General features: G+C 40.0%; 2 protein-coding genes and 1 non-coding gene across 5 annotated transcripts; 1 reads left to right on the top strand and 2 right to left on the bottom strand.

Moving 5' to 3' along the window:
• Window positions 1–639: 639 nt before the first annotated feature.
• On the bottom strand, window positions 640–11,726 carry LOC130424688 (uncharacterized). Its single transcript, XM_056750564.1, has 15 exons — window positions 11,392–11,726; window positions 11,199–11,251; window positions 10,702–10,867; window positions 10,542–10,594; window positions 10,056–10,221; window positions 9,895–9,938; window positions 8,814–8,979; window positions 8,654–8,706; window positions 8,171–8,336; window positions 8,011–8,054; window positions 7,587–7,683; window positions 7,414–7,469; window positions 6,931–7,096; window positions 6,761–6,813; window positions 640–6,341 (listed from the first exon to the last, which is right to left on the bottom strand). The coding sequence occupies exons 1-15, from the start codon at window positions 11,546–11,548 to the stop codon at window positions 6,339–6,341; spliced, it is 1,443 nt and encodes a 480-aa protein (XP_056606542.1). The 5' UTR covers window positions 11,549–11,726; the 3' UTR covers window positions 640–6,338.
• Window positions 11,727–19,179: 7,453 nt separating this feature from the next.
• atg9a (ATG9 autophagy related 9 homolog A (S. cerevisiae)) lies at window positions 19,180–26,188 on the top strand. Of its 3 annotated transcripts, XM_056751248.1 has the most exons (16): window positions 19,180–19,361; window positions 19,614–19,671; window positions 20,584–20,722; window positions 20,875–20,918; window positions 21,035–21,099; window positions 21,305–21,454; window positions 21,535–21,676; window positions 21,836–22,584; window positions 22,724–22,877; window positions 23,304–23,483; window positions 23,587–23,826; window positions 23,899–24,134; window positions 24,226–24,343; window positions 24,478–24,685; window positions 24,768–24,912; window positions 24,994–26,188. In XM_056751248.1, the coding sequence occupies exons 3-16, from the start codon at window positions 20,620–20,622 to the stop codon at window positions 24,995–24,997; spliced, it is 2,538 nt and encodes an 845-aa protein (XP_056607226.1). In that variant the 5' UTR covers window positions 19,180–19,361; window positions 19,614–19,671; window positions 20,584–20,619; the 3' UTR covers window positions 24,998–26,188. The 3 variants fall into 3 exon arrangements, with proteins under 3 accessions (XP_056607226.1, XP_056607228.1, XP_056607227.1); XM_056751250.1 differs by lacking the exon at window positions 19,614–19,671; XM_056751249.1 differs by having other exon boundaries at window positions 19,180–19,671.
• An 897-nt stretch (window positions 26,189–27,085) lies between these two features.
• trnak-uuu (transfer RNA lysine (anticodon UUU)) lies at window positions 27,086–27,158 on the bottom strand. Its single transcript has one exon. It is a non-coding gene; the product is annotated as a tRNA-Lys (tRNA).
• Between the last annotated feature and the right edge of the window lie 644 nt (window positions 27,159–27,802).

Genomic DNA, 27,802 nt, shown 5'->3' with positions numbered 1-27,802 from the left:
AATTTAATTAATTAAATAATTTACATAAGAGGTAAGAGGGACAGTTAATTATAGATATGCAAAGTATAACAAAACTATATAAAAAAAAAAACGTAAGTACCTTATGCATAAACCGTATTGCATGCTCTACACTAGAATATTGCACTTTCAAATATGTAGGAAGTTACGTTTGGATTTGATTAATATTCATGGTGGAGATAGGCTGCCTAAAAACTGTTCTATCAAAGTAATATAGAGAATGGTAAGGGGAGTGGGTGATGGAGGTTCCACGTCAAGTTCACGGTCATCTCAAGGGGCATTCAGCATGTCATGACTTAGACAGCAAGCAGCAGCCCATCCTCTGTGCACTCACACACACACGCACGCACACACACACACACACACACACACACACACAAACACACCAAACGTGCACACACACACGCGCGCGCACACACACACAAAACTTTTTTAAAACATTACGAGCTAATTCACATTGTTTAATCTTATTTTGGCATGACAGAGCCCTCCAGTAGTAAAACATGAAACATCCAGGACTGTTGTTCTCTCCTAGTGGAGTCTCACACAAAGCATGCTGGGAACTGGAACAAAGTGTTGAATTATCTTGTGTAAATAAGGTACATTGGACAAGGAGCACAATATAGTTAAAAAATAAGTTTATTTACACAAGAGATTTGACACATGAACTTAAGTAAAAACATAAAAATAAAATTGTGTCTAGTACTCACTCAACTTAACTGAACTCAACTTTTATTTAAATAGTGCTTTTTATAATTTTCATGAAGCAGCTTTACATGAAAACATTTTAACTATAACCGATACATTAAACCAGGGGTCTTCAACGTTTTTAATATAAAAATATATATACTAAATGTGTGAACAGAGCTATTTAAATAGAAACAACTCTTATTGTCACAGGTATATTATGTTCAGACATTACATTAGCACTATTATACATGTTATTGTTGGACAAACATACGTTTCTGTCTATTATTTTTATTATTAAAATAGATTGTTTGATTATTTTAAGGCATTTGCAGCATGGACAGTTTACTTGTCCTGAACATTAGTTTTTATTAAGGCTTCAATGAGATGACTGACCCTGGTTAATGGCACAAAGACTATTCTAGTGGAGGTAGAGGTTGTGTCTGGATGAGAAAGAAATCAGTGCAGATGTTATGCATTCTGTTGTCTTAGCAGACCGTTTTATTGAGTTTCATTCTTTTTTTCTTCTGCTTCTCTGTGTGTTGCAGAACACAACGCTTTTTTATCATTCTGAGCTACGTTGTCTTTCTTGTGGATCATTAATGTCGCAGCTGTTACACGAAAAACTGTTCTTTCTGCAGAGCATCATATCAGACTAAGGAGAGCAACATGCAACATTTGATAGGAACAAAATTCTAAAGCTGATGTCAGCAGCCCCCCGGCGGGCAAAACAAGTGCAGCAAGTGTGCAAACAGTGGCGAGGAACCCAAAACTCCAGTGGAGAAAAAAACCTCGGGAGAACCCAGACCCAGCCAGGGGAACCAGTTCTCCTCTGGCACTACTGCTGCATCTCTACAAGCTAAATCTAGATGATAGATTTAATATGATCTATATCTTTATACTTTATATCTAAAAGTCTAATAGCTTATTGCAATATAATATAATAATACTATGCTGATGTCAAAACATCTAATGACGCTGATGGTTCATTTTTGTGTCGATTTTGCTGATTTTTTTTTACTATTGATGAAACGAAGGCTGATCGAGATGTTTTTAGGGCTTTCCTGTAAGTTCAAATTTTATTCTTCCATGCTCTGCGAAAAACCACTAATTTTGTTTTTTTAAAGTTACGCTCCATTTTCCGGGCTGCTCTCTTAAGAGCGTGCGTGTGCTCATTATACCGCGGTGTTGGACTGTTATCCTGAATTTTCTTAAAATTAATCATTGGGTGGATAAATAACTAGTAATCAGACCATTATATTCAAAGTGTTATTAAATTATTGTATCAAAATTGAATGAGATGTAGACGAGCGTATTAGATCGACCGTGTCAACCTGAAGGCTCTCACTTGCTACAATGCTTTGAGAATTGCATCATATTATATAGAATAATAAGATAATTGACTGCTACTATTACATGTTTAGCCCATTTATCTATCATCTATTAAGCGAACCAGCTATTTGCAATAATATTAGTAGCTAAGTTTGAGAGAAAAGAGAAGATAGAGAAAAAACAGAGAAAGGTCATCAGGGGGACATCCTCAGGCCGAACCGGAGCTGGATCTGTCAATCTCAGGCGTCGCCGGAAACCCGGAGATAAAACATGGAAACAAAAGAAGATGATATTACTGTAGAGGACGCTCACGCACACATCAAAATAACTAATAGGGTTGTGAAAAAACAAATATTATTTACTATAGAGAGACCTTAACAGAGAAGATTGTCTTTAGCACTTAAACTAGATATGAGCAAGTCTGGAAACAAAACTAGTCAACAACAAAAAACACAACAAGCTAATACTGTTCGCCCACAATCCAATCCGCAAGCCTCTGTCTGAGACAGCCCTCCCCTGGTCCAGCTTCTGAACAGACAAGAGCTGCTCAGAGCTAATGCTCTGTGTGCGGTCCAAGTAGAGGCGCAGTGCGCTGGACACAACACGTAGGAGGTTGGGTCTTCTCTCCCGAGGGGAGCGCCTGCAGGTTCACCACCTGGACCCGGAAGGGAGTGTGGGAACCTTGGGCACGTAACCAGGCCGGTATCTCAGAAGACTACCGCCCAATTTCCAGGCACCCATGGGACACGAAGAATACTGGAGGTCCCTACCCTCTTGCAGAGGCAAGCGCCATCAAGAGCGGCCTTCATCGTAATAAGGACGAGAGGCGTCTCCGAGGGGCTCACATGCCCAAAGGCCATGTAGGATCTACGGTCCTAAGAGGGTACGGAGCGCGGCCGGAGTCGCGCTCCTGAGAACCTGGTGACGAGGTTATGTTAACCAAGAAACTTACCCTCCAGGCGATTGTGATGAGCGAAATGGATCGTGCGTAACGGCAGGTGCCGTGTTGCGAAACTGGAGGATGATCTGCTTCACCGTGCCAGGGAGGCTGGTTAGTGGCTGACAGAGCGGTCACCTTACACAGGGTGGGACCCCGGAGAGGTTTGACTGCTCTGCCTACTTACCTGCTTAGTGTTACCGCCGGCCGACGCAACGTCACGAGGAGATTGCGGAAGGCAGCGATATCACTGGGGGAAGCCCGGAGAGAGTGTGTACTCTCCATCGCCACGGCTCTCCTGTCAGGGCCCCTCTGAGGCGGTTACCCAACAGGGTAGAGGCCTCCTCCTGCGTGACGGGCCATCCTTGGAGGGCCCAGTATCAGTGGGGCCACCGCGGGGAGGCGGGGCTGATGGAGGGCAGGCTGTGCGCAGGACCTCAGCATCCATAGATGATCGGGTCACGGAACAGTCTGCTTCTTCACCATAGAATATCTCCACAGTGTCACCATCCAGCCCAGCCTGCGCGGTGTCCAAGAAGGCCGACCTTCCGAGCTTCATCGTGCAAGGTTGAGCTACAGATCCTTGGACCACTATCGTGGACATCGTCCAACCCAGGGCACACACCCTGACCTTCGTCGCTCGAGGCGCGAGGCCTGTGGCGGTGCACAGCCGGGTCGACCTTCCCATCAACCAGATCCAAACGCTCTGGCATATGACCCAATGGGTCCCCAAAACGTTATGGACCCTATTGACCGCCATAGCGTGGAGGGTGAAAGCAGCTTGGGAGACTTTGTCGACTCCTCCAAGTGGCAGCATCCGTGGAGCACCAGGGCCGCTAGACCACCTCAACATTGCCCTTAGCTACCTCACTGTCCAGGAAAGTAATAGCTCCCTGAGCCCTTCAGACAGGGGCACGCCGCGGACGGCATACCCGACGTCTAATGAGCTCCACGTGGATCTCCGGGGAAGTCCGGGGAAGCACGGCCCTCACTTTTGCGTTACCTCCTGAGCTCGACCGCCCAGAGGCAGGAGCTCTAAGGGGCTTCGCATCAGACAGGAACAAGCCGCGAACGGCATACTCCACGTCTAGTGAGCTCAACGTGCATCTCCGGCCCGGGGAAGCACGGCCGTCATCTCAGCGATGCCTCCTCTTGAGCTCGACCTCCCGAAGGAGGGAGCTCCAAGGGGCTTCGCATCTGATGACCGGAGGTAGCTATCAGACGTTATGACAGAGCACGTTGTCGAGTCTTGTCCGATATGGGACGGTCACCACCGCCCATCGGGGACGAGCCAGGTGAGCGTGTCGGGCATGAATGACCCGCGAGCCGAACTGAAGCGTTCAACCTCGCCATGGCGGCGGTCACGCACAGGGAACAGACGGGGTTGCGGCAACATTCCGGAGAACGTAGCCGCTGTGACCGCCACACCTGAGGACAAACCATACGTGCAGTATAGGCGTCGTTTCCGGCGCGTGGTGTAGGAACAAGACGGTGGGACCGTCTCTTGGGGAACGGTCAGACGAGGCGAGGTGCGAACGATCCGCCAGCCAGTGGCTGACGAAAGACGTTCACATGCCCACATCACCCTCGCCAGTTACCCAACAGGGTAGAGGCCTCCTCCTGCGTGGCTCCACATCGCTGACGGGCCATCCTTGGAGGGCCCAGAATCAGAGGGGCCACCGCGGGGTGGCGGGGCTGATGGAGGGCAGGCTGTGCGCAGGACCTCAGCATCCATAGATGATCGGGTCACGGAACAGTAGGCTTCTTCACCATAGAATATCTCCACAGTGTCACCATCCAGAGCAGCCTGCGCGGTGTCCAAGAAGGCCGACCTTCCGAGCTTCATCGTGCAAGGTTGAGCTACAGATCCTTGGACCACTATCGTGGACATCGTCCAACCCAGGGCACACACCCTGACCTTTGTCGCGCGAGGCCTGTGGCGGTGCACAGCCGGGTTGACCTTCCCATCAACCAGATCCAAACGCTCTGGCATATGACCCAATGGGTCCCCAAAACATTTGGACCCTATTGACCGCCATAGCGTGGAGGGTGAAGGCAGCTTGGGAGACTTTGTCGACTCCTCCAAGTGGCAGCATCCGTGGAGCACCATGGCTGCTAGACCACCTGGGTGGTCAACATTGCCCTTAGCTACCTCACTGTCCAGGAAAGTAATAGCTCCCTGAGCTCTTCAGACAGGAGCACGCCGCGGACGGCATACCCGACGTCTAATGAGCTCCACGTGGATCTCCGGGGAAGTCCGGGGAAGCACGGCCCTCACTTTTGCGTTGCCTCCTGAGCTCGACCGCCCAGAGGCAGGAGCTCTAAGGGGCTTCGCATCAGACAGGAGCAAGCCGCGAACGGCATACTCCACGTCTAGTGAGCTCAACGTGCATCTCCGGCCCGGGGAAGCACGGCCGTCATCTCTGCGATGCCTCCTCTTGAGCTCGACCTCCCGAAGGCGGGAGCTCCAAGGGGCTTCGCATCTGATGACCGGAGGTAGCTATCAGATGTTATGACAGAGCACGTTGTCGAGTCTTGTCCGATATGGGACGGTCACCACCGCCCATCGGGGACGAGCCAGGTGAGCGTGTCGGGGCATGAATGACCCGCGAGCCGAAGCTGGCGGAATAACAAACACGGGAATCCCCGATCACCCCCGACGTTCGCTGAAGCGTTCAACCTCGCCGTGGCGGCGGTCACGCACAGGGAACAGATGGGGTTGCGGCAACATTCCGGAGAACGTAGCCGCTGTGACCGCCACACCTGGTGCCCGTCAGACTCGAAGATGGGTCTGTCATACCCAAGAACACAGCTTGCAACATCTCATCATCACCACACACCGTTTCCGGCGCGTGGTGTAGGAACAAGACGGTGGGACCGTCTCTTGGGGAACGGTCAGACGAGGCGAGGTGCGAACGATCCGCCAGCCAGTGGCTGACGAAAGACGTTCACATGCCAACATCACCCTCGCCCCTCCCCGCCGCAGACGGCAGGGCCGTAGCCAATGCCGTCACGAAACGGGAAGCAGCGAGTTGGCGGCTGAGTCCCGTGGGATCACAGCCGCCCGTGACGCAACGTCTGAATCATACACCGCCCGCAGTGCAGACAGAACTGATCCACAACGGCCGCCCCAGATGCCGGAAGCCCAACACCCGGGGTAGCCATTGTGTCCGTCCTCCCTCCTGGATGAGAGTGGAAACTGTGAGAATATTGGTCCTGAAAAAGACCTGCTTTTCTAAATCTATAGCTCGCTGCCGAGACGCCCAGGGGAAGTCTGCGCTTCGGAGGAGAAATCCGCCACTGAGGAAGAGTCCACTCACCGAGGGGGATCCGCCATCAGAAGGGAGAAGTCCGCTCCTCTGCGTCACTGCAATTGTACAGACAGGTACACCACCTTACTTGAGAGTACATTTGGGTGGTCTTAGTCAAATCAGACCACCAGCTGACGTAGATTTGTGGGGGTGTGGTTGCACAAGGCGTTTAAGGCTGGTCTGGGTGAGCATTCGCCTTCGAATGCATCTTTTGTTCCAACGCTTACATTTTTGCAATTTTACCTGTCTAATACATCCAAGGGCAACTTATTACACACCAAAACACAGAAAAGCACGTATTCCCACCATGTGACCCATTTAACAAATATTACTGTTTTACAGGCAATATTAATCATTTACAAGCTATTAAACAGCTCAATATTATCATGAAGGAACAAAAGCTCATCACAGCACTAGAATTTAATGTTTTCTTGTGAATTTGATATTAATGGAAATAAAAAGAAAGACATTTTACCTCCTCGGTGTCTTGTGTGTTATCTTCAACAAGTGACGTCAAGCTGGTTTGCGCTACATTTGAAAACAAGAGTATTCACTTAATAAACAGACATCGTTCTTCATTTTAATGTATTTTATACATTACTGGGCAGAATTGACATTAGACACATATAGAGAAAAAGTTTATACCTGTGACGTACACCTCAGATTCTTCATCAATAATCTTGGACTTGATCTCAGAAGATTCTTTTAGCTTACACTCCTCACATGAGCAGTCGAGGATAACTGGCTCACAAAAGAAATCTTTGACCACTTTTAGCCTCTTTTTCCACTTTCCCTTTTTACGGGGAACAATCTGATCAAAAAGAATTGGAGAAAAAAAGACAAAACAATGTTGTGTACAGCTGTCAATACATTAAAATATACACATGTGTTATACAATGACAAAAATGACACTTTAGACAAACTTACATGACTTTTTACATTAGTACTTTGGTTAATATCAATGTCAACAAATATTACTGTTTTACAGGCAATATTAATCATTTACAAGCTATTAAACAGCTCAATATTATCATGAAGGAACAAAAGCTCATCACAGCACTAGAATTTACAAAGCAATGTTTTCTCGTGAATTTGATATTAAAGGAAATCAAAAGAAAGACATTTTACCTCCACGTTGTCTTGTGTGGCATTGACTTCCACAAGTGTGATCAAGCTTGTCTGTGCTATATTTGAAAACAAGAGTATTCACTTAATAAACAGACATCGTTCTTCATTTTAATGTATTTTATACATTACTGGGCAGAATTGACATTAGACACATATGGAGAAAAAGTTTATACCTGTGACGTACACCTCGGATTCTTCATCAATGCTCTGGGAGTCGAGCTCAGGAGATGCTTCAGGACTACACAACTCGCTTAAGCAGTCGAAGAAAACCTGCATAAAAAAGACATTTTTGACCACTTTTTGCTCCTTTTCCATTTATCTTTTTTACGAGGAGCAATCTTATCAAAAGAATTGGAGAAAAAAAGACAAAACAAACTCTTGTACAGCTGTCAATACATTAATATATATACACATGTGTTATACAATGACAAAAATGACACTTTAGACATACTTAAAAAATGACTTTTTACATTAGTACTTTGGTTAATATCAATGTTAATGTTTATTACTGTTTTACAGGCAATATTAATCATTTACAAGCTATTAAACAGCTCAATATTATCATGAAGGAACAAAAGCTCATAAGAGACATTTTACCTCCTGGTTGTCATCTTCCACAAGGGACGTCAAGCTTGTTTGAGCTACATATGAAAACAAAAATATTCACTTAATAAACAGACATCATACTTAATTTTAATGTTCTAATACATTACTGAGCAGAATTGACATTAGACACATATAGAGAAAAAGTTTATACCTGTGACGTACACCTCGGATTCTTCATCATTAATCTTGGACTTGATCTCAGAAGATTCTTTTAGCTTACACTCCTCACATGAGCAGTCGAGGATAACTGGCTCACAAAAGAAATCTTTGACCACTTTTAGCCTCTTTTTCCACTTTCCCTTTTTACGGGGAACAATCTGATCAAAAATAATTGGAGAAAAAAAGACAAAACAATGTTGTGTACAGCTGTCAATACATTAAAATATACACATGTGTTATACAATGACAAAAATGACACTTTAGACAAACTTACATGACTTTTTATATTAGTTTTTTGGTTAATATCAGTAATAACCGTTATAACTGTTTTACAGGCAATATTAATCATTTACAAGCTATTAAACAGCTCAATATTATCATGAAGGAACAAAAGCTCATCACAGCACTAGAATTTACAAAGCAATGTTTTCTTGTGAATTTGATATTAAAGGAAATCAAAAGAAAGACATTTTACCTCCACGGTGTCTTGTGTGTTATCTTCAACAAGTGAGATCAAGCTTGTCTGTGCTATATTTGAAAACAAGAGTATTCACTTAATCGTTCTTCATTTTAATGTATTTTATACATTACTGGGCAGAATTGACATTAGACACATATAGACAAAAAGTTTATACCTGTGACGTACACCTCAGATTCTTCATCAATAATCTTGGACTTGATCTCAGAAGATTCTTTTAGCTTACACTCCTCACATGAGCAGTCGAGGATAACTGGCTCACAAAAGAAATCTTTGACCACTTTTAGCCTCTTTTTCCACTTTCCCTTTTTACGGGGAACAATCTGATCAAAAAGAATTGGAGAAAAAAAGACAAAACAATGTTGTGTACAGCTGTCAATACATTAATATATATACACATGTGTTATACAATGACAAAAATGACACTTTAGACAAACTTACATGACTTTTTACATTAGTACTTTGGTTAATATCAATGTCAACAAATATTACTGTTTTACAGGCAATATTAATCATTTACAAGCTATTAAACAGCTCAATATTATCATGAAGGAACAAAAGCTCATCACAGCACTAGAATTTACAAAGCAATGTTTTCTTGTGAATTTGATATTAAAGGAAATCAAAAGAAAGACATTCTACCTCCACGTTGTCTTGTGTGGCATTGACTTCCACAAGTGTGATCAAGCTTGTTTGCGCTATATTTGAAAACAAGAGTATTCACTTCATAAACAGACATCGTTCTTCATTTTAATGTATTTTATACATTACTGGGCAGAATTGACATTAGACACATATAGAGAAAAAGTTTATACCTGTGACGTACACCTCAGATTCTTCATCAATGCTCTGGGAGTCGAGCTCAGGAGATGCTTCAGGACTACACAACTCGCTTAAGCAGTCGAAGAAAACCTGCATAAAAAAGACATTTTTGACCACTTTTTGCTCCTTTTCCATTTATCTTTTTTACGAGGAGCAATCTTATCAAAAGAATTGGAGAAAAAAAGACAAAACAAACTCTTGTACAGCTGTCAATACATTAATATATATACACATGTGTTATACAATGACAAAAATGACACTTTAGACATACTTAAAAATGACTTTTTACATTAGTACTTTGGTTAATATCAATGTTAATGTTTATTACTGTTTTACAGGCAATATTAATCATTTACAAGCTATTAAACAGCTCAATATTATCATGAAGGAACAAAAGCTCATAAGAGACATTTTACCTCCTCGTTGTCATCTTCCACAAGGGACGTCAAGCTTGTTTGAGCTACATATGAAAACAAAAATATTCACTTAATAAACAGACATCGTTCTTCATTTAAATGTATTTTATACATTACTGGGCAGAATTGACATTAGACACATATAGAGAAAAAGTTTATACCTGTGACGTACACCTCAGATTCTTCATCAATAATCTTGGACTTGATCTCAGAAGATTCTTTTAGCTTACACTCCTCACATGAGCAGTCGAGGATAACTGGCTCACAAAAGAAATCTTTGACCACTTTTAGCCTCTTTTTCCACTTTCCCTTTTTACGGGGAACAATCTGATCAAAAAGAATTGGAGAAAAAAAGACAAAACAATGTTGTGTACAGCTGTCAATACATTAAAATATACACATGTGTTATACAATGACAAAAATGACACTTTAGACAAACTTAAAAAATGACTTTTTATATTAGTTTTTTGGTTAATATCAGTGATAACCGTTATAACTGTTTTACAGGCAATATTAATCATTTACAAGCTATTAAACAGCTCAATATTATCATGAAGGAACAAAAGCTCATCACAGCACTAGAATTTACAAAGCAATGTTTTCTCGTGAATTTGATATTAAAGGAAATCAAAAGAAAGACATTTTACCTCCACGGTGTCTTGTGTGTTATCTTCAACAAGTGAGATCAAGCTTGTCTGTGCTATATTTGAAAACAAGAGTATTCACTTAATCGTTCTTCATTTTAATGTATTTTATACATTACTGGGCAGAATTGACATTAGACACATATAGAGAAAAAGTTTATACCTGTGACGTACACCTCAGATTCTTCATCAATAATCTTGGACTTGATCTCAGAAGATTCTTTTAGCTTACACTCCTCACATGAGCAGTCGAGGATAACTGGCTCACAAAAGAAATCTTTGACCACTTTTAGCCTCTTTTTCCACTTTCCCTTTTTACGGGGAACAATCTGATCAAAAAGAATTGGAGAAAAAAAGACAAAACAAAGTTGTGTACAGCTGTCAATACATTAATATATATACACATGTGTTATGCAATGACAAAAATGACACTTTAGACAAACTTACATGACTTTTTACATTAGTACTTTGGTTAATATCAATGTCAACAAATATTACTGTTTTACAGGCAATATTAATCATTTACAAGCTATTAAACAGCTCAATATTATCATGAAGGAACAAAAGCTCATCACAGCACTAGAATTTACAAAGCAATGTTTTCTTGTGAATTTTAAATTGTGTTAATTATTAAAGGAAATCAAAAGAAAGACATTTTACCTCCACGTTGTCTTGTTTGTTATCTTCCATTAGTGAGATCAGGCTTGTTTGTGCTATACATGAAAACAAATTCATCAACTTACTAAACGGACATCGTTCGTCGATTAAATGTATTATACATTGATGAATTAAAGTGTACACATAGCAGAATTGACATTAGCCACAAATAACTTTAGAGAAACAAGTTTTTTACCTGTGACAAACACTTCAGATTCAGTTAAAACGCTCAAGATGTCGAGCTCAGGAGATCCTCTCGGTTCACACTCCTCGCAATGGCAGTCGAGAATAACAGGCAAACAAAATAATTCATAAAACACTTTTCCTAATCGAGATCGTTGAGTTTTCGCCATTTGCTCTGGATATCTGTTGGTCGCTGTTATATGTTGAATCGGTTGTGCTGTGAAGAGAAATGACAAATCTGTCTCTGCCTGTGGGTCTTAAAGACTTTCTGAGTGACGTAATAAAGGAGAACGCGTCATCTCTAGTAATTCATATAATAATAAGACGCCGTTTAAGTGTTTTGCCCGCGTTGCTATGGCACCTGGAACGTGACCTCTCTACATAATACAATCCAAATTGTTGGACAAAAGTTCAATTCATCTCAATAATCTCAACACTTTAAGAACTAATAGTATTTATACCATTTTATATATATTTATATTTTTATATATTTATATTTAATATTTATATATATTTATATATATTATTTAATATTTATATATTACTAATGGTAAATATAAAACAATGTCCCATTTAGAAAAAAGTTTAACACAATTTTAATAGTATTTTGTCCTCACACTGAGATCAACACACCCACAAAGTTCTTTAAAAACTTTAACTTTACATCTGCAGAGTGAAAAAAGTACAAAAGTGTCTTAAACAGACTCAAGAGCAAACATTTCACCTCATGATTTTGTTAATCCTGTGAGAATAATCAACAAACTCACTCTTTGGCAGACACAGCTACAGGGGTAATTGCTAAAGCCAGACTTTTGTTTTTATAATGGAGTACAAATAGAGAGAAATATATATATATGAATAAAGTAATAATAATAATATTTAAAAAATCTACATGTCAAATTTTTTTAAACCACTTAAACAAAATAAAGTTGCTTATAACTTTGCAGACAGTGCCTGTTATGATACAAAGCAAGTTTTATTACACAAACGTGTGGCACAGATACAGCCAAATGACCGTTAAGTTATTTATTGGATATTTAATTACAATAATTGAGTTACATTCATCCTCACCCTCAACAACCACCCTGTTATCTTGACATTTACTGGTTTATAGAACAAAACCACTTGACCTGAAATCATAGGAAGCAGAACATCACTGTCCACAACAACACAGTGTATACAATCCAATAAAAGCTCAGAATGACTTTAAGGTGATACTTCACCCAAAAATGAAAATTTGGTCATGATTTACTCTCCTTCAATTTGATCCAAATGTGTTGAAATATCTTTGTTCTGATAAACACAGAGAAAGATATTTGGAAGAATGCTTATAACCAAACAGATCTCAACCCCCATTGACTCCCATAGTAGGAAAAATAACGTTATAATTTTTTTCTGTTAATCACAAAACATGACATTTTGAAGAATGCAAGTTCTTTAGAAGCAAATAAAACAAATAAACTAAAAAATGCTCTCTCCATTTGGTGTCAATACGTCACTGCAATTGAGTATAAAACAAAGATTTTATACACATGCAATACAACTTTTTATCAATATCATAAAACAATACATTTTTTAAATCTTTCAATAGAGTATTATTTAGATCATTATCGAACTCAGAAATAATGTTAACTCTAAGATCTGGAAAAAACGAAGACATTTCCCCATTTTTAATAAAATTATTCACAAAGTTTAAGAAAGATTGAGGAAAAGACTTTTTGAGATCCTTCATTAATCTTTCAACATGTCTTTCTGATCAAAGCCAAACCTTATCGGCAATTGATCTAACCGTATACCACTGACCATTTACAGAATCAATTAGATCTTTTACAGCTACTATTCCTGTATTTAAAAACCTATCGATTACTGAACTTGAAAATATAAAACTGGCTTTAAAAAGAGATTACAGAACAATGGTTCTAAAACACCATAATGTTCATCCTCTTGTCTAGATTTTTTTGAAACAATTGCCAAGTTTTTAAGACAGTCACATAAAAATTAAAAAAGAAACTGTCACAGTGCAGCACTGATACGTACACATACACACATACAGTGTTATTGTGAATATGTTTTGTTAATATTGTTTGCTTTATGAAAATAACCACAGACATGTTTTCATCAAATATCATTTATTGCAAATACAATAACATCGATTTTATACACTTGCCAGTTTTGTTAGGCAGAGCCAAACCTGTTTAATGTTCAACCTGGACTTTAATAAAAACACTGGCAGCCGTCTTCGGTGTGACATCAGCAGGGCCACAAACATAATACCTGCCAATATTGTTTGTTTTAAAGTTTATATGTTGAATGTTAAGATGCAGTTATGGAATGTATGTTATTTATTTTTGTAGTATGCATGTTTGTTTCATTTGTGGTTAACAACTATGTGTATTATTACTCATGGCTTTTACCTCCAACATGGTATGATCCGGAGGTGGAGCCTAGGATATAAAAAGGCTCCCAAATCACCATGAGGGGAGGTTAGAACCCGCTCAGAATAAAGAGTAAAATCGGTTGGATTAGAATGTTGAATTAAGATTGGATATGTGCAAACAGATGCTGTTCAGAACTTTGTGTTTTAGCTGAATGGGCCAGTATATTGTACATTTTATTTATTTTGTTAGTTTGATAATTTGCTGTTGGTGCATTTTGGCTGACTTTTTCATATTTGAGAAGAGAAGAAAACAATAAAACTCTTCATCATACCTACAAGTTCTTATGTGTCACTTACTAACCCATTGCTCGAGTCATCCTGTCAACAGAAAAATTTACTTTTGAACCAAAAGAGTTTTCAATTATGAACAATTGCTTTTCCAAACTGATTCCCCCAATATTTTGTAATATAATGCAATCCAGAGGATTTGGTCTGTGCAGTACAATAGCTTTTTTAATTTATGAAGCCTCATTGTCTTAACTCAGCATAAACTGTATATTTAACAGGTGGAATTTCTGGAAAACCAGGAATACCGAGTCCATGTAGTCGTTTCCTTAAATAAAATAGCAAAGGCTCAGTAGAAATTGAATACAAAAGTCCCGAAAGTCCCGAAAGATGACATCCTTGCCGTATGCCTCTTTTTACTTCAAAAGGCCTGGTTAAATAACCATAAATCCTGAGCAAACTAAATGTATCATTATTTAATTTTAACAAAACTTTATTACAAATCACAGAACAATTTAAAATTCACAACTTACAAAGACAAAAAATAAAATAAATAAATAATAATTGGGAAATACTTTCACATGAAAGTAAAAACAGATCGGCTGCAAACAAAGAACACCCTTATAGCACCAAATATCTTCAAAAGTATCGAGATCATCCATATACTTATAATAATGATAATCAGTCAATATCCTAGCTTGTACCATATTTGAAAATAAAACAACTATGTCACTATGTTCAACTTTCTTCTTCCTGCTTATATAAACCGCCAGCTTAGCCCTGTTACATTGCAAAAAGGGCATTCAACCTCAATCTCTGGGTTCAAGATTGAAATGAAAGAATTTACAGCAATGGCACCGTGAAGGATCCTCCACTGCAAGTCACCTGAAAAAAAGAGAGGAAGAGAGAGAGAGAGAGAGAGAGAGAGAGAGAAAGAGAGAGAGAGGGAGAGAGAGAGAGAGAGAGAGAGAGAGAGAGAGAGAGAGAGAGAGAGAGAAAGAGAGGGAGAGACAGAGAGAGAGAGGGAGACTTTTGACTTTTAAACCCCCTTTTAATCGCTTATTTCAGGGTCATTTTCATTTACTAATTAAAATAGTTTATGGTAAATAAAAAAAGAAAAGAAAAAATTTGACATAACATACATTCAAAATCACATTCATAAACAAAATAAAATAAATTACAAAACCAATCAAACTAAATACTTCACCAATTCAAAACTAAACTTCCATATTCATTAACAATCACTAATTCTTCTCTCGTACACCATCTCCATTCAAATAATTCAACATTATCCATATGTCGTAAGTATGTATATTCAATTTTTACTCTATATTCTACCAATGATTTAAACATGGCTACCAGATCAGTTTCCTTTCCTTCATTTTTGCATTGATGGGATTTCAAAACAGCCAACTTTGCTTCACCATTTAAAAAATTGGCAAGAACACATTGTTGCTGCTATGATCTTCTATATTTATGTCCTAAGACAAACACAAAATTATCAAAAACAAAACCCAATTTTGTGATCAAGTTTCCAAGTATTACAAACAAAAAATCAATCCTAGAACATTCAAGAAACATATGGAAAACAGTGTCATTTGCGTTACAAAAAGGACATAATAAAACAATTTCATAGAACTTTGACACGATACTATTAGATGCTATAGCACAATTAAGAATTCGCCACTGAACATCACCACATTTTTTTGATATAGGAGGTTTATAAAGTACTCTCCAAGATGGATAAACCCCTTCGCATATAGAGAGCTTATCTCTCCATTTAGTATCTGTCCGCCCCTGCAATTGGCCAGCATGTACAGATTTGACACAAATACAATACAGAGTTTTCTTCCCCACATCATGAAAAAACAATTCTCCATATCCCTTCAATAAAGTATTAGGACTTAACTCACTCCCACTGTGATGATGAGCACAGAGGTCATCACATGAACGTCAGTTCACAGTACTAAGGTACAGAGAGGTGTAGGTGCAACTGAATCAAAGATACACATTGTGTTAAAGCATGTTTATTGACCCCTAAAGATGGTACGATCCATTAGTTTTGGGCGGGAAGTGTAAATGTGTATAGGTGAGGGTGAGACAAAGGAAAGGAAGGTTGGTTGAGCATGGTTGGGGTTAGAGAAAGACCCAAGCCTGCAAATGTCTTTCTATCTGTCAAGGCTAGCGTGATGTCTGGATGTGCTGCTCACAGCAACATGTTGTTTCAAAACAAGTTTCAATGTTTGTACAGTCAGTTTAAACAAATTTTTTATGTATTTTTTTTCTTTTTATTCTTATTGTGGGTAAAGTCTACGGATTCATTCACGTGTGAAGAGACAGCTGTCCGAAATAAAATCACTTGGATTGAAACAAGTTCCCACCTTGTGGTATGTTTTTGTACTCTCCCAGGCCTTATGGCAGTAAGACTACTCCGATTGTTTGAAACAATGGACCGTCCGACTAAAAACGGCGGCAACAATCCGTCACACACCTCCTTCGACTCAATTGATTGCACAGAACGCCACTGTGACAAGGTTACATCAATTAAATCCATTATTTTACTCACCCCAGCCTTTAAAAAAATGGGGATGAAACAGGACAAGTCGGATGAGAATTTTATAATGGGATTAAAAAACAAGGGTTCTAAAATTCAATAGTTCTCATCATCTCTTCTTAACAAACTTAACCATTTCCAGGATTTAATTAGTGAAGTATAGATTCAATGTGTATTAATCCTTGACCACCTTCTGCTACAGGAAGGTAAAGGATCCCATGGATGAGCCAATGATGACCATTCCAAAAGAATTTTACAAAAGCTTTTTGAATTGTAGTAAGCATTCCTTAGGGGGGTTTGATGCGGTTACTCTCTGCCATAGCATTGAGGCGGCCAGATTATTTATAATCAAAACTCTACCCCTAAAAGAAAGTTGTGGAAGAAGCCATTTCCATTTATATAATCTACCATTCACTCGGTTTGCTAATCCCTCCCAGTTCTTTTCAGAGTATTTATCCGTCCCAAAGTAAACACCTAGTAATTTAAATCCATCCCGATTCCATTGACATTGTTGTGGTAAACAAGGTGGCCCTAAATCCTCCCAGTCTCCCAACAAAAAGGATTCACATTTATCCCAGTTTATGTAGCTTTCTGGAACTTGTTCAGACAAGAAATAAGTTTAGTAACATCCTCATTGTTCTTGATTATGACAGTTACATCATCCGCATAGGCAGTAAGTTTAACTGGCCTTATTTCTGGGAATCCTGTCACACCAATACAACTAAGCTCCTTTCTTAGCATAACTAACAGAGGTTCAATAGCAATTGAATACAGAAGCCCAGACAAAGGACAACCTTGTCTTATCCCCCTTGAAACAGGAAAATGTCTAGTTAAAGACCCATTAATCTTTAACAGACTATAAATATTATTGTACAGCAACCTGACTAATTAAACAAAATGTGGACCAAAACCAAAAGCCTCCAAAGTTTTAAACAAATTTTGATGGTCCACCCTGTCAAATGCTTTTTCTTGATCAAGGGACAGAAAACCAATATCTAGATTGTGTTTTTTAAAAACTGTGATAAAATCTCTCACCAAAAAGAGATTATCAAAAATTGTACGTTTTGGGACACAAAAAGACTGGTCCTCATGTATTAAACTTGCCATGCATATTTTAAGTCTATTAGTTATTGCTTTAGATAAAATCTTGAAATCGACACAAATTAAGGAGACAGGTCGCCAGTTCTTAAGAAAGGCAAAATCTCCTTTTTTTGGGATCAATGTTAAGATAGCCCTCCGGCAACTCAATGGAAGTATCCCTTTTTTGACACTTTCAAGAAAAACTGCATACAAGTCCTCTCCAATCAGTTTCCAAACGGAACGATAAAATTCAGATGAAAGCCCGTCTAATCCTGGTGACTTTCCAGGATTTAATTCCTGAACAGCCGAAGAAAGTTCATCAATGGAAATGAAATTCTCAAGGTCTTTACAATCTTCTTCTGATAGTTGTGGTAGGTCACACAAAACTTGTTCAATGGCTGTTTCATCAAATTGTTCAGTGCAGTAGAGGTCCTCCTAAAAGGAAAGTGCATGAGTACGAATTTCAACGCACCCTTAAAAGTTTTCGAGATGTATCACCTCAAAATGTCCCATAGGTGCAACGGCCCATTGAAGAGTACTGTAAGATATGCCAAGTTCATGAGTCCATAACTTAAAAATGCTATAGTAAAAATGTCTGCTTTTTGGCTAGATGGTAGTCAATAGTACTGGGTATAACACCTATGTGGAACTTTCAACGCACCCTTAAAAGTTTTCAAGATGTATCCCCTCAAAATGTCCCATAAGTGTGAAGGCCCATTGAGCAGTACTATGAGATATGCCAAGTTCATGAGTCCATAACTTAAAAATGCTATAGTAAAAATGTCTGCTTTTTGGCTAGATGGTAGTCAATAGTACTGGGTATAACACCTATGTGGAACTTTCAACGCACCCTTAAAAGTTTTCAAGATGTATCCCCTCAAAATGTCCCATAAGTGTGAAGGCCCATTGAGCAGTACTATGAGATATGCCAAGTTCATGAGTCCATAACTTAAAAATGCTATAGTAAAAATGTCTGCTTTTTGGCTAGGTGGTAGTCAAGGATATTGGGTATAACACCTATGTGGAACTTTCAACGCACCCTCAAAGAAAGTCGAGATATGGCACCCCAAATTGTCCCAATAACCCCAAAATGCTACAGTAAAACTGTCTGTTTTCCTGCATGACAGTAGACATCAAGACTACTGATATAACCTAGCTGTGGAACTTTTAATGCACCATCAAAGACATAATTGTACAAAAACACAGTTCTGACAATAGACATTTTCTGTACATACAACAAGTGACAAAGTTTACATAAATCTATATAGTATATATAGATTTCTCTTGAAGAGATATGATGAATGTCACAAGTCGTATGGATTCCTCTCGGTGTGTTGACGCTGCGCAGACCGATCTGCATATGGCATCAGAGAAACCACGAGATCAGACGTTTCCGTATGCCATCTATTGCTCTCGCGACACTTCAATGCAGGTTGTTCTGCGCAGCCGTGCGCAGCTTTACGACTTCGAATACACCTATCGTTGCCCTAGGAACACCCGCCTCCTTTGACTATTGGCCCCTTCGCATCCCAAACCGTTGCTGATTGGATAGCAAATGTGTCGCACGGATGACGCGCCTCTGGATTGCGTAAAGAAACGAAAGCAAAAATGCTTGTAATGGGAAAACAAAAGAGAAATTGACATTAAAACTGAAATCACACATCAGCGCTCCTCATGTTCGCGTGAGGTAAGAATTCATATCAATCGTGTTTATTCCTGAGGCGGAATCTGTGTCCTGCTGCATTGGTGACGCGACTGTCATGTTATTCCACAACCTTCTGTTGACATAAACATCAGCCAGCGATTAACTAACTATTATTGTGCTTTACATTATCAAATATAAATCATCGCGCGGGGTCAACGTTTAACAGTCACGTGACTGTGTGTTGTGCTGTTAGTAAGTAATGGACTGAGTGTTTACATGTCATGTCATCTGTAGGAGAAGACATCTCCTTGTTCATCTTTTAAGGTTTCTGAGATATGGCGGGAATAATAAGGTAAGAAGTGACATAATGTTGCTTTGCTGTAAAATAATTTTACATTTAAAAGCACTTATTGTCCTTCCGGTGCCGTCACAGGCATTGTTTTGTGCTTACAGAGATGACTAACTAACATATTTGAAAATGTTTTATAATTGTTTTAATTTCTTTTATTAGATATGTGGTTTGGTTTGAAAATATTTTTTTATTGTTTGTTTATGTAATAAGTTTTGTATTTCCGGTGTGTCATGATGTGTTCTTGTGGGCTGCTGTCATTACACAAACAAAAATAATATGTGTGGCCTATATTTAGCACTCAACTGTAGACAGTGTTTATAAACATTGTGTGTTTAAAGTCTTTTTTTACAGTCTGTGTTTATTTCAAATGTCTTTAAAGTGACACTTCACCCAAGAATAGCAATTCTGTCATCATTTACTCACCTTCCAGTTGTTCCAAATCTGTATAATTTCTTTGTTTTTGATGAACACGGAGAAAGATATTTGGAAGAATGCTTATAACCAATCAGATCTCGGCCCTGTTGACTCCCATAGTAGGAGAAATTACATTATCATTTTTTGTTTGTTCTGTTGAACACAAGACATTTTGAGGAATGTAGGACAGCAAACAGTTCTGGGGCACCTTTGACCACCATTGTATTTTTCCTACTATGGAAGTCAACAAGGGGCAAAATCTGTCCGGTTATAAGCATTCTTACAAATATCTTTCTCTGTGTTCATCTGAACAAACACATTTATACAGATTTAGAACAACTGGAAGGTGAGTAAATGATGACAGAATTTACATGTTTGGGTGAACTATCCCTTTAAGGGATCAGGCATGTTCTGTTTGGTTAAACTATTAAACTAACATGTCACATGTGATTAAAGCAGTTAGTGGATTTTATTTTGTATGTTTTATTTCTGTGAAAGGCAGCAGAAGGATAATAGAGCGTGACAGGAGTTTTGATGGCCCACTTTGACACTGAGTACCAGCGCCTGGAGGCGTCTTACAGTGACTCTCCTCCTGGAGAAGAGAATCTGCTGGTGCACGTTCCAGAGGGATCCAAATGTAAGACATGACCACACATCTCTCAAGAAAGCGAGCACAGCTATATTCTATGATTCGCTTGATTTGCCGTACAATGTGTAGTTATGTCTGTAAGGAGACCCAACAATGAGATTTATTCGATTTTAACACTTGCATGTATTTATTCATTTCAGCTCCATGGCACCACATTGAAAATCTGGACCTGTTCTTTCAGAGAATATCCTTTTTTGCACTATGATGAACATTTTTATTATGCCCTCTAATAGATGAAAGTGCTGTAACTAACTCAACAGATGTTTCTGTTCCAATCATATTTACTTTAACATTCAATAAGTCTATAATCTCCACCAGAAGAATGGATTTACCTGTATGCTCCTGGGAGAAATATTTGAACTTGTGTAGGTCTATTCATTCCTCTTGTGCTCTTCTGGTGTGGCCGTACTCAAATGGTTTTTGTTATTGCCTGGTTTAGATGACTGCATTTAGATATGAACATTTTATAACATTATTATGTTTTTGTATGTAGAAAATTCCATTACAGTACATGCAGGAGTTTTGTAGACGCTCCTCAGGAGAGACAATAACATGTCCAATCTTTTTCAGTCAACTGGTGTTTGTGGTGGCTTTCACGGTGTTTCTGGTCAACTGTGTGGACTATGACATACTCTTCGCAAACAAGTTTGTCAATCACACCGATTCCTCGAAGGTTACACTGCCAGACGCCATTCTTCCAGTGGACGTGTGCAGTGCTCGGTAAATATGATCTATTAAAATGACAAATGATGTGGTGACTTTTATGATTGGGCTTATCATCAACTGTCTGTTTGTTTTAGGATCCGGCACAATGTTTTTGTCATCTTTATCATTCTCATATCAGGAGTCTTTTGGCTCCATCGGCTTGTCAAGTTTATGTACAACATCTGTTGCTACTGGGAGATCAGATCCTTTTTTATTAACGCCCTGAAAGTGTCCATGGTGAGCTTTTCTCTTAATACCATTAACACGAACGCATTGATTTTCATTTTCGAAGCAAACATATCATAACAGTGTTTTAAGCAGTTATGTGTTTATCTCATCTGATAATAATCCCTTTGAGCAAACGTTCTCGACTGAGTTTTTCTGTGCTTTGCGCAGGCGGATCTTCCGTATTTCACCTGGCAGGAGGTGCAGGCGCGGATCGTTGAGATACAGAAGGAGCACCAGATCTGCATCCACAAAAAAGAACTGACAGAGCTGGACATTTATCACCGTATACTGCGCTTTAAGAACTACATGGTGGCCATGGTCAACAAGTCCCTTCTCCCTGTGCGCTTTCATCTACCTCTGCTGGGCGACACAGTTTTCTACACGCGCGGCCTGAAGTACAATTTTGAGCTGATCTTCTTCTGGGGTCCCGGATCGCTCTTCGAGAACGAGTGGAGTCTGAAGGCCGAATACAAACGCGGAGGAAACCGTTTGGAGTTGGCCGATCGTCTGAGCTCCAGGATTTTGTGGATCGGAATCGCCAACCTTCTCTTGTGTCCCGTCATTCTCATTTGGCAGATTCTCTACGCGTTCTTCAGCCATATGGAGGTGATCAAGCGCGAGCCGGGGAGTCTGGGAGCTCGATGCTGGTCGCTGTACGGCCGCTTTTACCTCCGCCACTTTAATGAGCTGGATCATGAGCTGATGTCTCGTCTCAGTAAGGGCTACAAGGCCTCTTCCAAATACATGAACTGTTTCATGTCACCATTGCTGACGGTGGTGGCCAAGAACGTGGCATTCTTCGCTGGTTCCATCCTAGCAGTGTTGATCGCTTTGACCATTTATGATGAAGACGTGTTGGCCGTGGAGCACGTGCTCAGCAGCATCACGTTATTGGGAGTCGGCATCACAGTCTGCAGGTGAGCAAAATGAATCAAAGCCAAAAACACTCGACAGTCTCCATCATTTAATTTATAGGTGATCTATCCCTTTAAGAACACCATTCTCTAAAATTTAACCTATCAATAAGCTGTTCTTGTGATCCTCAATCTGCTCCAGGTCTTTTATCCCAGACAAGCATATGGTGTTCTGTCCCGAGCAGCTGCTGAAAGTCATTCTGGCACACATCCATTACATGCCGGACCACTGGCAGGGTAACGCCCACCGCTACGAGACCAGAGATGAGTTCGCTCAGCTCTTTCAGTACAAGGCTGTAAGTCGCGCTGTAAAATCTTCTCTGTGTACCACAAACATTTACGTCACACCTAGGGCTGCACAATTCATCGAAAAACTAATCGGGATTTCAATCACGAACAAAATTATTACATAACCTCCATTACAGCTGTCTATTAGCGCTAATTCTGTGCGTTTTGGCAGGAGGTGCTGAATCTGAGAATTGATACGTTGACGTGTGCTTTAGCTCTTCGTTTTGGACTTATTAATTATTAATTGACGACATAACTCCCATAATTATTTGTTATTTACATATATTAATAAGTTTTGGATGTTTATAGAAAGAATGTGGTATGCAGCTGTGTCACAGAAAGTTATCAAACATGTAAAATGTGTTGATCGATAGTAATGATCGCAATGAGAATATCCAGGTGAATAATCGACAATTATGATTTTTGTCTTTCAGGGGTTTATACTGGAGGAGCTGCTGAGTCCCGTCATCACACCGTTCATTCTCATCTTCTGCCTGCGCCGCAAATCTTTGGAGATCATCGATTTCTTCAGGAACTTTACAGTGGATGTGGTCGGTGTGGGCGACACTTGCTCTTTTGCACAGATGGATGTCCGTCAACACGGTCACCCGGCGGTAAGGGCGGACGAACCAATCGTTTTCAAACTGTGTTTACCTGGTTGATATAGAGAGTGGACGGAATGAGCATCCGGCTGATCTCTTGTTTGGTGTTTTCCAGTGGATGTCTGCTGGGAAAACAGAGGCCTCCATCTATCAACAAGCAGAAGATGGGAAGACGGAGCTGTCGCTTATGCACTTTGCCATCACAAACCCACACTGGCAACCCCCTCGAGAGAGTACACACTTCATCAGTCAGCTGAAGGAGAAAGTGCACCGAGAGACCAGCGGGGGGCAGCAGGGAGTCCTAACAGATAACCCTGTCTTTACCTCAGCTCCTTTATTACAGTCTGATTCGGAGGTACGCAGTGAGTTCTGATTTGCCCCAAACATGATCCTTATGCGAGATGTTAACATAACTTTGTCACTCCAGCCTCACAGTCTCATTGCAAATCTTCTGATGGGACCTCCGTCTCTGGCCTCGCTGCATCTGGGTCGTGACGGCTCCATCCATCCTGTATCTGTCGGTGCGAGCGAGGGGGCATCCGCCCTCAGATCTCTCTCTCCCATCAGCTCCAGTATAAACCTGCGGGGCAGCTACCCATCTGCCAGACTCTCACAACCTGACCAACCGGCTTTAGGTGCCAGCCGTGCCATGACGGGCTCAGGGTGAGAAAGAAAGAAAGAAAGAGATGCTGAATATACGACAGTAGATATTCTCATCATTCTGTTCATCACTTGTTTTCTCGTCTTTACACAGTACGGATGCCCGGACCATCAGCTCCGGCAGTAGTGCGTGGGAAGGTCAGCTGACCAGTATGGTCCTATCAGAATACGCCTCCACAGAGATGAGCATTCATGCCGTCTACATGCATGAGGTGAGAAATGATTATCTGATTCCGAACAGATTCTTCTAGTTTTGTGATGTAGAATCGGCCATTTGCTGTAAAGCAGCTTTGAGTATGTTGACTGATAATCTGAATTCTGTATTGAAATGCTGCCGTCCGCTCAGATGCATAAGCAGCAGTCTGAGGGTGAGCAGTCTCGACACACCTGGTACAGACAGGAGAGCGATGAGAGCAGCGAGAGCGTCAATGAAGACATGGAATCCACCCGTAACTTCCCTCGCTCCAACACTTTCCCCTGCATCACCACTCCACACCAGGAGGGGGCAGCACATCACAGCAGCAGACAGCAGAGACGCCACGGAGGGATCGCAGGTACTCAAAGGGAATGTTTGGCATTAGGAGACCAGATGGGCCGTGATGAGTTGTGATGCAGGATGATCTGTGTTCCCCACAGATTCTGTTCCTGGAAGCTCTCGAGTGCAGAGGACACCTCGCGTGCCAATGGGTGGATGGTCTGAAGAGACCCGAACGGGGCGGCACCACGACACGGTGCCTGAAGAGGGATCTGAGGACGAGCTACCGCCTCGCATCCATAAAGTGTAACGACGACCTGACGATATAATGATCATCCATTGCATTCTTTATATTCATCTTCGTTCTTATGTTCTTGTCTTTTGCAGGTGAATTAACAGATGTATTCTGGACGAAGAGAGACTCATCTATAAGCACTGATCACAAAGATGTATTTATTTTCTCTCAAGAATCCAGACTTAGTTATGTGTCACAGCGTGGCATCATGTCAGATATTCACACGGCTTTAAATGAGTTATTAAGATTTGATTTGACTAGGGATCGATGCTCTCTAACCCACCCAATAACCATTTTTTACAGAACATCTGACTAAATGATCAAAACTGACAGACACTGATCCTGTTAAATAATTTGTATGTTTATCTGTAAAGTTCAGAAAATTGTTTATTCTCCTTTTAAGAAGCTTATTGTACATAGGAAAGTGTGTTTACAAACTGGAATAAGCAGTGGGGTTGACATTATTTTCCCACCCAGTTATTTTACTTAACCTCCAAGTCATTTTTGATGTCTCATGAGATGAACATAATAAATGATAACGTGCAGTGTGCCGTTACAAGCTTTGAAACTGTGCGGAGTAAGATTTTATTGTGAGGTCTGGAGGAGAAAACTACTGTAGATCATTCAAGCATGCCACTGAAAAAATGATTACAAATTCTTTTGTCGTTGTTTGCACAATATTAAGGAAGAATGCACTTTATCTCTTTTTAATCCAAATCGTGATTTTTAGGCAACGAGCCAATCCGACAGAACACAGTTCTGAATGATGAATCTTGTGTTTATAGAGGAAACCGCTATATTTGTCAATCACACTTGTAGTTTATTTGACATTCATTATGGCACTTATGAATGAGCATAGTTTTGTTCCCAATACCTCATGACTGTTTGTTTTTGGTTGTGAAGTTATCCAAAAAGTGCTTGAAACCCGCAGCTTTCTGCACTCTTCTCACACCCGTGACTGCTGAAGGGAAGAAGATGAAACTGTGTGTAACTTGTGAGAACTTTTCAGCTTCATTTCTAGAACAACACTCCATCAAATGTGTTATTTAGTTTCACGTGAACTGACATCTGTTATAATGCTGTCATGCGTCATGCTTGCGCAGAGAAAGTGTAAATTGTGCATGACCTTTGACCTATAAACCAGCATCTGCTTGTAATGATTGGCTTGAAAAAAAGCTTCTGTGACCGACTACAGCTCCGCACTGTTTTGAGTTTTCTAGACCTAGACGGTGTTGTATATTTACATTTTGTACAGTTGTAAATTCATCAATAAAGATGTATTTAATAGATTGTGTCTTTGTATTTTTTCAGGTCACACCTTTAAAGAGTTTCTAACACAGAAATGAAAATTGAGTAGCTGTTGTCCTGTTGCTGTTTATTTCTTGGACTAGTGTAATGGTGCGAGTACTCAATGTAAATGATAGTACATTTTACTTAAGGTTAAAGCGTTTGTTGTGTCTTTAAAAATATGTATTTTATTAATTATCAAACCAAAATGATTATCTGCAAATATGTGCTAAACAAAATTATTTAAATGTTTTTTAATAAAGCAAATGTTGATATTCCACTGAAAACATCTAATCTTAGCTGCATTTTTATTTTATTTGGCAACATGTTTGGGCAAACTTACAAAAGTGGAACTTTCATAAGATTTGTATTGTTGTGCAGTAATGCTCTATACGAGTGATTCTCTTTTTATTTAAAGTAAACCAAAAAGTCTTCAAACAGTTTGCGAGTTGACAATGTTTTTAGTGTAGGACGACACCTACAGGCTAACTGCCTTAAAACATGAGAAACATTGTCAGATCTGTTACCTACACTGTGGTAGACTATAGCAGACCAGTTTTTTATTGCACTTATGCTTTTTGTTGTGCTTATGTTATTCCAATTGCTTCCAGTGTTAATCTCACCTGTAAATCGTTTTGGATAAACGCGTCTGCTCAATAACTAAACATAAACGTACTTATCTGAGGAACACAACAGACGAGGCGGTCCGTCACATGGGCTTCTGTTGGTTCATTCTGACCGAGAAAAGTAAAACGTACCACGTGACTATGGCCGGTCCTGTAAAGGTATAAATGAATTATTTTCTTCAAGATATTTCTCTTGTGAACTAATGTGCAGTAATTCTAAAAAGTAAGAACACAAACTTTCATTTAAAAGCATTGGGAAAAATAAACGAGCCGCCCGAACAGGGACTTGAACCCTGGACCCTCAGATTAAAAGTCTGATGCTCTACCGACTGAGCTATCCGGGCTCTGAACTCGACATGTTGCGAATAGATAATGGATCTTCAAAACTACATGTATGATGCCTTCAATGCTAAGTTTTTATGGCTAAATGGACTAGCAAGCGTATAGTTTCCTCCTCTAACCAGAGAGCGTCAACGGAGACGTTAGATCAGTTAAGTTTAGTGATCTGACTTTCCCTAAAGTTGATTTAGCCTCATCTATGAAAATATTTCTTTTTATTAAGTGCTGGAGTTAATTCTTCATTCTTATGTTCAAACACGTCCAGTTTTTGTTTTAACACAATATATAAACGTTTGAAGAAAAACCGACTTGGAGATGCAGCGAGTGCTGTTCCACGCTTTTTATTCTCGATCTCGCGATACTTGGACGTCACGTTACAGGCCGATCGGTCTCCGCAGCGTCTCCTAGTAAAGTTATTTATATAATTTTACACCAGATTCAGAATAAATCATTACATTTTTAATAAATACTTTTCCTTAAAAAAACATTAGATATATTGTACCACTATTTCATTTGACCAGTGCAAACAACTAACAAGAATCCTTAATCTATCCTGAATACAAAAATACTTTGAAGTATTTTTAAAAGTAAAGATTTCACTCTAGAAAGTAAACAGTCTTTAAATTATGATAATCTAGGCGAGCCCTTA

Source organism: Triplophysa dalaica, chromosome 6 (assembly GCF_015846415.1).
Source record: "Triplophysa dalaica isolate WHDGS20190420 chromosome 6, ASM1584641v1, whole genome shotgun sequence".
NCBI lineage: Eukaryota > Metazoa > Chordata > Actinopteri > Cypriniformes > Nemacheilidae > Triplophysa > Triplophysa dalaica.
This window is presented reverse-complemented; position numbering and strand designations above follow the sequence as displayed.